Below are 12,443 nucleotides of genomic sequence, written 5' to 3'. Positions count from 1 at the left end.
GTAAGGTCATGGGTCTATTAACTAACCTTATTGTGGTAAATATTTCACAATATATACATCTCATATACCTTAAAGTTACACAACATAATATGTCTGTACTCCTATATAATAAAGAGGTAATATGCAAATTGACCATCACACCAACACACAAGATGGCTGAGCCCATGTGGTCAAAGATGGCCACCCCCATGTGTACACAAGATAGCTGCCACAAGATGGCTGGCAGGGGAGGGCAGTTGTGGGTGACCAGGCCAGCAGGGGAGGACAATTCGGAGGAACCAGGCCTGCAGGGGAAGGCAGTTAGGGGCCACCAGGTGGCAGAGGAGAGCAGTTGGGGGTGACTGGGCTGGCAGAGAAGGACAGTTGGGGGGACCAGGCCTGCAGAGGAGGGCAGTTAGGGGAGACCAGGCCTGCAGAGGAGGGCATTTAAGGGCGACCAGGCCAGCAGGGGAGGGCAATTAGGGGCAATCAGGCCAGCAGGGGAGCAATTAGGCATCGAACAGGCTGGCAGGGAAGTATAATAGTTAGGGGTAATCAGGCTGGCAAGCAGAAGTGGTTAGGGGCAATCAGGAAGGCAGGAAGGCAAGTGGTTGGGAGCCAACAGTCCTGGATTTTGAGAGGGATGTCCAACTGCCAGTGGGATTGGTCCCAGATTGGAGAGGGTGCAGGCTAGACTGAGGGACACTGCTGCCCCTTGCACAAATTTCATGCACTGGGCCTCTGGTTCCTCAATAAAGTTGTAAAGAAGTAAAAAGACTTGATATAAATGACATCATATAAATTTATTTATGTCTGGCTTTTTTTTTTCTTGGTGTTATATTATCTATGCTGCTTCATGTATCAATAATTCATTCATTCTCATTACCAATAATATTCTATTGCATGAATATAATAGAATTTATTTTACCCATGTGACTACTGATGAATATTTGGGTGGTTTCCAATTTTGGACTATATGAATAGCTGTTCCTCCAAATCTTCTGGCACATATATTTTAGTAAACACATATATATTATATTTATATAACTTCTGTAGGTATACCAGGAGTAGTATTATTGAATACATATGCATTTGTTGAGCTTTAATTTAGCAGTTCTCCAAAGTGGTTGAAATCATTGGCATGCTCACTGTGGTTACGATAGTTCTACTTGTTCCACACTCTCCTGTTTAGCTGTTTAAATGTACTCTTCCAGCCCCACCTGGCACAGCATCTCGCTTGTGTGGCTTTAAGACGTGGCTTTGAGAAACTAGGAAGGTGGGAGCGTGCACCTCAGAGGGACCTTTCTGAAAGTGCTCCAGGCTGAGCGCGGCCTAGGCGTGTGGCTGGCCGGGGCGAGGAGAAAACGTTGGCTGTCGCATCCACCCCCAGCAGTCTCTGGGGCTCCCCTGGCACCTCAGGGGGAGGGTGACTCAGCGCCACGGCCCTCCAGGCGGAGAAGGGGTTATTCTGAGGCTCCTGGCCTCCAGGCTGGCTGAGCGGCGCGCGGGTGGAGGAGTCTGGAGTGGGCAGAGGAACGGGAAGTGAGGGGGCTGACTGGCAGCTGGGAAGCTGACTCAAGGTGGTGGGAGTGGGGGCAGCGAGGGTACAAATGACAATGTTTCCAGGATGTATGCAAATCAGATGTGCTCAGAATTGGGTTTTAACTGAAACATTCGTGTGTTACATGGTAAACCTGTTCTTTCCAGCCACCATTTTAAAAACCGGGTGGTGGTTGGAATAAAGAACAACACTCACATAGGTGCTGGCATAGGACCCGGCACTGATTCAAACTTGACATTGGAGGTTGTTCAGCCCTACCAACCACCCCCTGCATCTACAGATGCTACTTTTATCAACCCTATTCGCAGAGGAGGAGGAGGAGGCACAGGGAGGTCACGGCTGAGTGCATACTCTTTCTAAAAATATACATCTTTTATTGATTTCAGAGAGGAAGGGAGAGAGAGAGAAACAGAGAGAAACAGAGAGAAAAACATCAATGACGAGAGAAAAATCATTGATTGGCTACCTCTTGCGTATCCCCTACTGGAGACTGAGCCTACAACCTGGGCATGTGCCCTGACTGGAATCAAACCGTGACCTCCCGTTTCATAGGGCAACGCTCAACCACTGAGCTACACCAGCCGGGCAAGAGTCCATACTTACTCAGCATGCCATGCTCCTCTTGTAGGAATAGCTCGGAGGTTATCCTTTCTGGCTGACATGCTTGTGTCTTACCAAGGCCTTTTGGGGTACAGGGCCTTGCCTCAAAGGTGTGACTAAAGGCCAGTGAATGCGCTTTCCCTTGAGTTCAGGGCAGGCTTTCTCAGGCTGGCTCTGCCCTGTGGTCACTGGTCAGCCAGGGAGCAGGTCCTCGTCTGCCCTGGGGGCTGTTGTGGTTCCGAATGATGGCCAAGGCACTGAGCTCCTGACCTGCCTTCGAGTCATTTCAGAGAGAGGACGCTGCGCGCAGCCTGGGTCACACACTAACCGGCCTCTGGCCAGGCCCCCGCCTTTCCCAAGCGGCAGCGTGAAGGGGCAGAACATACCGGAGCGCTGCATTCAACCGAGAGACCAGGAGGTCTAACTGGCTTTAGTAAGTGGTTCCTGAATCAGCAGCAACTCACACAGCAACTGGAAGGCTCCACAGGAGCTGCACAGAGTGGGAGGTTTTTAGGCCACGGGAGGCTGGGACAAAGACATTAAAAGAGTGAATTCTTTCAGACAAGGGCACATCCCCTTAAGAGCTCTGGTTTTCAACCTGTGAGCCGCAAGAATTTTTTTTTTTTAATATATATATTTTATTGATTTTTTACAGAGAGGAAGAGAGAGGGATAGAGAATTAGAAGCATCGATGAGAGAATCATCGATCAGCTGCCTCTTGCACACCCCCCATTGGAGATGTACCCGCAACCAAGGTACATGCCCCTGACCGGAATGGAACCGAAGACCTTTCAGTCCACAGGCCGACGCTCTAGCCACTGAGCCAAACTGGTTTCGGCTGCAAGAATGTTTTAAACATGTGATGCCTGACTATTTAGTCAGGGGCACTGGCCTCTTTTCCCTTAGAACAGTAGTTCTCACCCTCCCTAACGCCGCGACCCTTTAATACAGCTCCTTATGTTATGGTGACCCCCAGCCATAAAATTATTTTCGTGGCTACTTCGTAACTGTAATTTTGCTACTGTTATGAATTGTAATGTAAATATCTGTGTTTTCCGATGGTCTTAGGGGACCCTGCTAGTGGTTCTCAACCTGTGGGTCCCGACTTTGAATCAGTAAAACCGCTGCTGTAGAGCCTAAGACAATTACATTATGATATTTACATTACGATTCATAACAGTAGCAAGATGACAGTTATGAAGTAGCCACCAAAATAATGTTATGGTTGGGGGGCACCACAACATGAGGAGCTGTATTAGGAAGGTTGAGAACCACTGCCTTAGATTGTCAATTTAAAAAATGACAGTAGCCAACACAGCAATCGCCACCCAGTGTGAATGAATCAAAATTATACCTATGTTTTTGTCCGATCAGCAAAAAAAAAATTTAAAAAAATTATTTTTGGTGTACCACAGAATTTTGGTAGCTTCTGTGTGCCGGGAGATTTTTTTCTTTAAAGGTTGAACTTTGCTGCCTTCAAGGGGAGCAGCGGTCTCAGGCAGATTACCGTTGTTGGCCATGCAGTCCCACCGATTGGTTTAAAATTTCACCCCGAGAAGAGGCTAAAACTGCAATTAAGTTCGTTGTTAAGTTTTGCTTGGGTGACGTGGCTTAGCAACAGTGACTATCTTGGCCTTTTTAACTTTTCACACAGACATATCCACCAAGTGATCGCACAATGAGTGAAGGGCCGCATCGGTGACACAGGGCACAAAGGCCCGGGCCTGGTGTGTGAGAGCAGAACACAGGCGTGAGGAGGCTGCGGACCCCGGAGGGGGACCCTGAAGTGTGAGGGCCGCCTGGGTGATGAGGATGGTCTGGGCTAAGGAAGCACCGCACACAGCGGCCCGGAGGCTGGGAGGGGAGAACCGGCACCGGGGGCTGAGAGGCAGGAGGCCTGGCCACGTGTTTGTTACCCTGCTTTATTCTTTAAAAAAAAAAATTTTTTTTTAATTGATTTTTTACAGAGAGAAAGAGAGAGATAGAGAGTAAGAAACATCGATGAGAGAGAATCATCAATCAGCTGCCCCACTGGGAATGTGCCTGCAACCAAGGCACATGCCCCTGACCGGAATCGAACCTGGGACCTTTCAGTCTGCAGGCTGATGCTCCATCCACTGAGCCACACCGGTTTCGGCCTTGCTTTATTCTTAAAGCTGCTGGTGAGTGTGCTTTACCCTCCGGGGAGGGCAGCACGGAAGGCTGGGTCAGATCTGCGTTTGGAACCCATTGCTCCGCTGCAGTGCGGAGGATGCTGCTCAGTGTAACTGTCTGTCCTCTGTGCCCGCCGCTTCTGGGCACAAGGATGACAGGTGTTCAACCGGCTGCTTCCATCAGGCCTCCCGCCTTCCGGGGCTGGCCAGCTCTGTCGCTGGCACCAGGCACTCTCTGGGACATAAACCCTTCGGGCAGAGCCGTCTGCTTTCTGGTTTCAGGTGCGTGATCTGCACAGCAGACTCCCTTACCTGAAGGCACATTTTAAAAAGACTTGCCACCACCCGGCCTGGTCCTTTTTGCACCAACGCCTTGTGCTTGGGAGTGCTGAACAGAAATGCTGCCTCATTCAATCCCACCACAGCCTGGGAGAGGGGGTGTTACTCCTGTCACATGGGTTTGAAGAGGTCAATGAAGTCATTCCCCTACGAAATGCCCAGGAAAAGGACCCACGTCCTCTTCGTGACAAATTCCTTCCAAAATTCCTTTGGACAAGCTCCCGGCAGGGGCCAGGCCGGGCCCTTCCCACCGGTCTCCTCTGCAGAGAGCGCTCTCAGCCGCACCGCCTCCGCTGGGCTCTAAGAACAGTTACTGAGGCCGGAGCCCGCCTCCCTCTCTCCGGTTACCCGCCTGCCTGCCTGCTGGGGTGAGCCAGCTGCCCTCCTCCATCCTCACAGGCCTGCCAAGCAAACCAGCATAACATTAGCCTCAAAAGGAGTCTCTGGGCAGGTGACTCACACCTGCCTTTGTCCTCAGTTTTATTCAATAGCCTGGTAACGAATAGCGAGATCCATCAAAGCACTGAACGGGAGGTGTTGTGAAGGCTTGATCGCCCCAAGGAGTTCAAGGCGAATTACTTTAAAGTTCCGTTCTGATAGCCCACGTGCTGGAGATGTCTTTCCCAGCAACACAGATGGCTTTAGCCTAGGCCCAGGGAAACATCGCACTCCCACAAACAATGATGCTGATTCCTCTCAAACATTCCCTCTCTCTCTCCCTCTCCCTCCCCCCCCCTCTCCTCCTCTCCCCCTCTCTCTCCCCCCTCTCTCTCTCCCCCCCTCTCCCCCCCTCTCTCTCCCCCCCTCTCTCTCTCTCTCCCCCTCTTTCTCTCTCTCTCCCCCTCCCCTCTCTCTCCCCCCCCTCTCTCCCCCTCTCTCCCTCTCTCTCTCCCTCTCTCTCTCTCTCCCCCTCTTTTCTCTCTCTCTCCCCCTCTCTCCTCTCTCTCTGAAATGAATAAGCAGGTAAATCAGACAGGTTCTTAGAACCCGCACGGGGGGCGGGGGTGGGGCAGGCTTGGCACCAGTCGGTAAGGTATTCTTTCTGCTCTGGTAGGAGAAGGTGGGGTAAAGCTCTAACTTCCCGTGTGCATTCTGATCCACCCCTGCCTTTCTTTCTGATGCTCGTATCTACCACTGAAGAGGAACCGGTGACAGAGGGCCTGGGGAAGGCCATGGAGAAAGGGAGGCAGAGGGAAGATGGAGAACTGGTGCAAAGACGGGAGGCAGGGAGGAGATGAGGTGGGAGAAAAGAGTCCATCAGAAGAGGGACTGCAGGAGGAAAGAGAATGGTTGGAAAGGACTGGGGGGGTGGGGGTGGGGGGGAAACGGCGGGAAAGCAGAGGGAAGAATGAAATACTTGCATGGGAAGAGTGAAGTCTGTCCTTACCAGGAAAGGCCTGGCACCTTTACCAAGGCCCCTTCCCAGCCTGTCTCCCTACCCCGCACCTCCCTTCAGAGAAGGGAGAGGGAGAGAAACATCACTGATGAGATAGAATCATCTATTGACTGCCCCCCCACCCCCCTGAGGATTGAGCCTGCAATCCAGGCATGTAGCCCGACCAGAATGGAACCCGGGACCCTCCAGTCCACAGGCCCTCGCTCTATCCTCTGAGCCAGACCAGCCAGGGGTCCCCGCTGCTCCAGAGCACTCCTGCTCTAGGCTCCTCCCCCAGGTACCTACCTCGCTAGTCCCTAACGGCCTCCGGGGTGGGCCGCTGCCCCCTCCACCCTCCTTCCCACAGCAGCTCCCGCTCCCTACCGTCCCGCCGGCTTTATTCTTAGAGCGGCGATCGCCACCCACACTCTGCTCAGGCGGCTGTTGTCTCCCGCCCTCCCCACTCCCCAGGCCCTAAATCCGTGTGGATAGGTCTCCAGTGCCCAGCCTGACACCTGACACGGGGGGAGGGGGGGGGGAGGTCTCAATATACGTTGAATGAGTCAAGGGGTCGCTGCAAGCGGGAGAGAGTAGCCGTGGAGGCGGGTTCGAGGGGGATGTGTGGGGGTGTGCTTCCAGTCCAACAGGACAGCACACTTTGCCCTTCTCTCTCCCTCTCTCCTCCGTCTCGCCCTCCCTAAACTCAGAGGCCAGGGACAAGAGACGGGAACGCGGGACCGGATGCAGAATCCAAACTGACCCGGCTCCCATTCCGGTGGAGCGTGCCCAGGCCGGAAGGGCCGAAAGGCGGAGGACGAAATGCACTCGCCGCGGTGGAAGGAGCGTGCAAAGCAGAGCTGGTAGCAGACGTCACTCCCGGGCCCCTCTGCCCGGTTCCCCCCGGCCCTGCCGGGCGCTCCCCCGCCCTCCCCTCCGCCGCCCGGCCCGCGGCTCGCTGCAGGCACGGCCCCTCGCGAGGAGACCTTCCTCCGGGCTTGACCTCCCCCGCCGGGGCGGCTCCCCAAGTCAGCCCCGGCGGAGGCCCGGCGGGCCCGCGCCCCGCGGAGCCGCGAGGGCGGCGGGACTACAACTCCCGGCGTGCCGAGCGCGGCGGCGCCTGCGCGGCGCGGCGGCCGGCGGTCTGTTCGCCGAGGAGCAGCGGGCGAGGAGGGAGGCAGCGGGTGAGAGTTCAGAGTTCAGCGCAGCAGCCCGAGCCCATGATTCCCATATGCCCTGTGGTCTCCTTCACCTATGGTGAGTGTGAGGCCGGGGCGCCGGCCGGGGCGGGGGCGGCGGGCGCGGGCGGCGCGGGCCGGGCGGCGGCGGGGCGTGCGGGTGAGTGAGGTGCGAGCGGCGGGCGGGGCGGCGGCCGGGCCCGGCCGGAGGGCGGCTTCTCACGGCGCCGCTCTCCCTCCCTCCCTCCCTCCCTCCCTCTCCCTCTCTCTCTCTCTCTCTCTCTCTCTCTCTCTCTCTCTCTCTCTCCCTCTCTCTCTCTCTCCCTCTCTCCCCCCGCCATGGGACCCGCTCGGCGCCCGCCGCAGTGCCCAGCCGGCTGGGGGAAGATGCCAAAATGGCGACCGGCAACTACTTTGGATTCACCCACAGCGGGGCGGCGGCGGCGGCGGCCGCGGCCCAGTACAGGTAACGGCTGCGCCCTCCCCCGGCCCCGGCCCCGGCCCCGTCCCCGTCCCCCCCCCCCCGCTCCCTCCGCCCGGCCCCCCGGCCCCCGATCCCCCGGCCCGGCCCCCGCCCCCCGCCCGGCCCGGCGGGAGCGGCCCGCGGGCGGCCGGCGGCGGGTTTGGGGACGTGGAGGGCCCGCTCGGCGGCCCCGCAGCTAAAATGGCCTCCCGCGGCCTGGAGCCCGGCCCGCCCCGCCCGGCCGCCCGGGGAGGGGGGTGCCGAGCCCAGGCCCCGCGCCCGGCCCGCCAGCCTGCGGGGCATCGGGGCTCGCCCGGCCCGGGGGCGAGGAGGACGCCGCTCGGGTCCCGGTGCTCTCTCCTCCGGCCCCGGCCCCCGGTCCGGGCCCCCGGTCCCCCCGGAGCGATGGCGCACACCCGCCACCTGTGAGCGTGGAGTGGGGGCCGGCGCCCAGCGGGGAGGCCGCGGCCTCGGCCCGGCCCCGGGGGTGGGCCCCGTGCGGGCTGCGTTCACCGGGGCGAGCCCGTCCCCTGGGGAGAGGAAAGTGCAGGTGAGGGCACCGGGCCCCTGCCGTGCACCGGGCCCCTGCCGTGCACCGGGCGCGGCCCCTGCCGTGCACCGGGCGCAGCCCCTGCCTCGGCGGGAGCCCGGCTGTCTGAGTGTCATTAACAAAACGGGGGGAAGGTGTGTTGTTGTTGTTGTTGTCATCGCTGTTACTTTGGGGTCAGTCTGAGACAGATTCAGGCCAGGACCCTGTAGGGTTCAGAGTCGGGCCCTGAGCGTGTGCCTGTGGGAGGGCCGGGCATGCTGACCGTGGGGAAGCCCGGCCGCTGTCCCCCATCTCATCACTGCGCGGGCGGTCGCTGTGCGGGCGGTCCCTGTGCGAGGGATCACTGTGCGGGCGGCCCCTGTGCGGGCGGCCCCTGTGCGGGCGGCCCCTGTGCGGGCGGCCCCTGTGCGGGCGGCCCCTGTGCGGGCGGCCCCTGTGCGGGCGGCCCCTGTGCGGGCGGCCCCTGTGCGGGCGGCGGGCCGAGTGCAGAGGGCATCCTCAAAGGGCCTCCTCGGGAGCCAGAAGACCTGGGCGCCCATCCCGTTTGCTCTTGATTTTAGGACGTCGGGGGTCATCATTTGACCTGGGCTTTCTTTTTCCCTCATGTAAAAAAAAAAAATGAGGTTCTCGGTCATCTTTTGGGGTTAAAATTTGTAATTCTGAGAAAGTTGCCTTATGCCATGGAATTTCTAAGGTTCCATTTATTGTAAGGGGTATCATGTTCTATATCACCAAAAATATGCTACCAATTAAAACATGACAGCGCTTACCTACCCATTGATTTTAAGAGATGTTAACATGTATAAATGTGCCATTTATTGATGAAGTTGGTATTTTACTAATTAATAATGCCTTTGGACTATTTTTTTTTTAACAACTCTCTTTTATCTGGATATCTATGTTCCAAATAAAGACTGAGATGACAGTTTACTGGGGCAAATCAACAAATCCTCTTCTTACAAGTTGTAAACAACTAATGAAGCCTCAGCTACTTTGTTAAAAGATTTTAGAACTAAAACTTGTGGAGAGAGGAAAAAATAGCTACTTTCTTTTTCTGGGAAACAAGATAGCTAATCAGCATCTGTGCCATAAATCCAGTGCTACCAAGTACTTTGTGTTCTAGATGAGTCTGTATGTAACCATTAAACATTTAACTTGTTTTACCCAGAATTTTTCTGTTAAAACGGGCAGAGTGATAGCATTTTGGTTTATTTACTGAAAATGTAGTGGGTTTGTTGTTTGTGGCAGTTCTGAAATGTTTTTCTAATGCGAACCTACAGATAGAAAGGAGGGGAGCAAATGCCAATTTAAAGGTAATTATTTTAAAAAATAAAATAGTTGCATATATAATTTTTATCCCAATATAGGAAACTATTCAATAAAATCTGTACCTAATTTTTCTTTGGCTTTGAATCTCATAGTTTCTCTAAACTAACAACAATCCAATTATTGCTATATATATATATGTATAGTCAGAATACTTTTAGAAATGTTATTTATGCATATATTGGCAAAATTAGTTAAGATGCTCTGTCCTCATATATAAATATAGTACATGGAAATTGTTTGCTTTTGATAGGAATAAGTGAGGGTCAATAAAGCTAATGCTTTGGCTTAACAAAAATGAACAAGTACAGTAAACTCCTGATTTTGCAGACCTCAATTTAACAGACTTCAGATTTAAGGGACAAAATTTCAAGTCCATATAGCACGTGGAAATTAACATCAGATGTCCTTCCAAACGAAGCTGCGGTGGTGGAGAGGTCAAGAGGAGGGCCAAGCACAGGCGGTTAGAGGCGATCAGGTAGGCAGGCAGGTGAGCAGTTAGGAGCCAGCAGTTCCGGATTGCAAGAGGGATGTCCAATCTGGGCTAGACTGGCAGTCGGACATTGCCTGAGGGGTCCCGCATTACAAAAGGTTGCAGGATGCCTCCCCTTCTCCCCACCCCCACCCCCCATGAATTTTTGCACCCGGCCTCTGGTCCTATATAATAAAAGGGTAATAAAATTGACCAAGTGGCAGATGACCGGTTGCCATGATATGCACTGACAACCGGGGGCAGATGGTCAACAGGAGCTGCCCCCTTGTGGTCAGTGTTCTCCCACATGGGGAGCCCTGCTCAGCCAGAAGCCGGGCTCACAGCTGGGGAACACAGGAGCCTCTCCCACCTCTGATCAGCGCTAAGGAGCAGCTAGCTGAGCGGTAAGGAGACAGGAGACCTGGCCTAAGGCAGCAGGTGGACATATCCCCCAAGGGGTCCCAGACTGAGAGGGCGCAGGCCAGGCTGAGGAGACATGCTCCCCTCTCCCCCTCCAAGGCCCCCCAGTGCACTGGGCCTCTAGTAGTTACATATTTAAATCCCAGATTGACTGCTGATACACAATGTTCGGAGAATGATCAGCACACAGTCACTATCACTTGATTACTTTGTATCACTCACAGTGATTGGCTTTATTGTGCTTTACATGACTTTCTGCAGCAGTTTTAACAATGTTCCGTGTGTGTTAAGCCAACCCCAGCCATGTGCATTTTTTTACTAGTGGTGACTGGTGCATTTACTAGAAATAATCAGTATACATTTAAAATTACAGTAATACGAAAATTTCTGGGAAAGTGAACTTCTCACACATACTTAATCTTAATTACACATTGTGTCCATAAATTCAGGTGAACTAATTACAGGTGAACTAACTTTTTAACGTGCACATTTGGGAAAATTATTTCAACCCTTTTTAAAAAAAATATATTGATAATTGATTTCAGAGAGAAAGGGAGAGAGAGCAAGAGAGAGAGAACATCAATGATGAGAGAGAGAATCGCTGATGGGCTGCCTCCTGCACATCCGCTACTGGGGATTGAGCCCACAACCTGGGCATGTGCCCTTGACTGAAATTGAATCCAGGGCCCTTCAGTCCGCAGGCCAATGCTCTGTACACTGAGTCAAACCAGCTAGGGCTCAGCCTTTCTTTTTCTTTTCTTTTAATGTTTTTATTGATTTCAGAAAGAGGAAGGGAGAGGTAGAGAGAATCATCAGCGATGAGAGAATCATCAATCAGGTTGCCCTTTGCACACTTCCTTCTGGATTCCTGGTCTGTGCCCTGACTGGAGATCAAACTGTGACCTCCTGGTTCTTGGACCATGCTCAACAATTGAGCCATACACTGGCTGGGCTGGACTTTTGGCTTTAACGGATATGCCCTCACCTGAATTAGTCTGTTATATTGAGGTCTTACTGTAGCATCAATAATAAAAGCATATGCAAAAAATGTGGTAAGGATGCTCTTTTTCTTCTTGTCTAGAAATCATTACAATGTAACTTTTAAACATGGAAGACTAAGCTCTACTTTGCAAACATTACATATATATTTTTTTTTTCATTTGAAGGATGCGAACTCAGGGAAATCTTAAGCGGTTATATGTGGATGCCTTGGATAGTTGCTTCATCTGTCATTGAATTCAATGATTTTTTTAAAATATATTTTATTGATTTTGTACAGAGAGGAAGGGAGAGAGATAGAGAGTTAGAAACATCAATGAGAGAGAGTCATTGATCAGCTGCCTCCTGCACACCCCCCACTTGGGATATGCCCTTGACCGGAATTGAACCCGGGACCTTTCAGTCCCCAAGCCGACACACTATCCATTGAGCCAAACCGGTTTCGGCCATCTGTCATTGAATTCAGATAAATGAAAGTAACTCAAGTCTAGATTTAATTCTGGTTCTAAGCTATTTTTGTTACAGCTATGGAAGGTATTTGATTAAATTTATTTGGAGCTTAGACTATTGCTTGTTAATATTTGAGATTCATAATGGCATTCTAAAAATCAAGGTTTTAAAAATATTTTATAAAGATCTCATAAGTTTTGCTACTAATAACTTCAGGATAAACCAAGGTTTTCATTTACATATGCATATGAAACATTTTGTGATAGGCATTTGTTCAGTTCTTGTGCTACATGTTCCATCAGCTGCTGAGTGTTTTTCTTCCTGCTTTGTGTTTTTTTTAAGACGAGTAAATAAATTTATGCCATTTGCCACTCTTGCAGATGTAATTTTTTTCATTTTCTGACCTTTAATTTGCCCCCCACCTCCTTTGGAAATGAAGAAATCAAAAACATTTTTAAAAAGTATTTGTGTATGTAGATGCATGTATTCTTGATAGAAGGTTAATTTGGGGTGTGTAGGACAAGGCAGACCTCAAGCACAGAGAGGAAATAGAGATGACTTCATGGCAGAAGGGAACTTGG

At 52.5% G+C, this 12,443-nt stretch overlaps 1 protein-coding gene across 6 annotated transcripts in view; it reads left to right on the top strand.

Moving 5' to 3' along the window:
• The first annotated feature begins 7,109 nt into the window (after positions 1-7,109).
• Positions 7,110-12,443, top strand: part of ZFR (zinc finger RNA binding protein) — a 63,428-nt gene continuing 58,094 nt past the window's right edge. For 5 of the 6 annotated variants that reach the window (XR_004983065.2, XM_036410542.2, XM_036410543.2 and 2 more), the window contains exons 1-2: positions 7,110-7,261; positions 7,549-7,648. Coding sequence is in view for 5 of the 6 variants with exons in the window: in XM_036410542.2 (XP_036266435.1) it covers positions 7,225-7,261; positions 7,549-7,648 (137 nt within the window). In the remaining variant the exon portion in view is untranslated. The remainder of the gene's footprint in view (positions 7,262-7,548; positions 7,649-12,443) is intronic. The other variant, XM_036410544.2, reaches the window with a different exon arrangement.

Source organism: Pipistrellus kuhlii, unplaced genomic scaffold (genome assembly GCF_014108245.1).
Source record: "Pipistrellus kuhlii isolate mPipKuh1 unplaced genomic scaffold, mPipKuh1.p scaffold_m20_p_4, whole genome shotgun sequence".
NCBI lineage: Eukaryota > Metazoa > Chordata > Mammalia > Chiroptera > Vespertilionidae > Pipistrellus > Pipistrellus kuhlii.
Note: the sequence above shows the minus strand (reverse complement) of the source record. Positions and strands in the feature narration are given on the sequence as shown.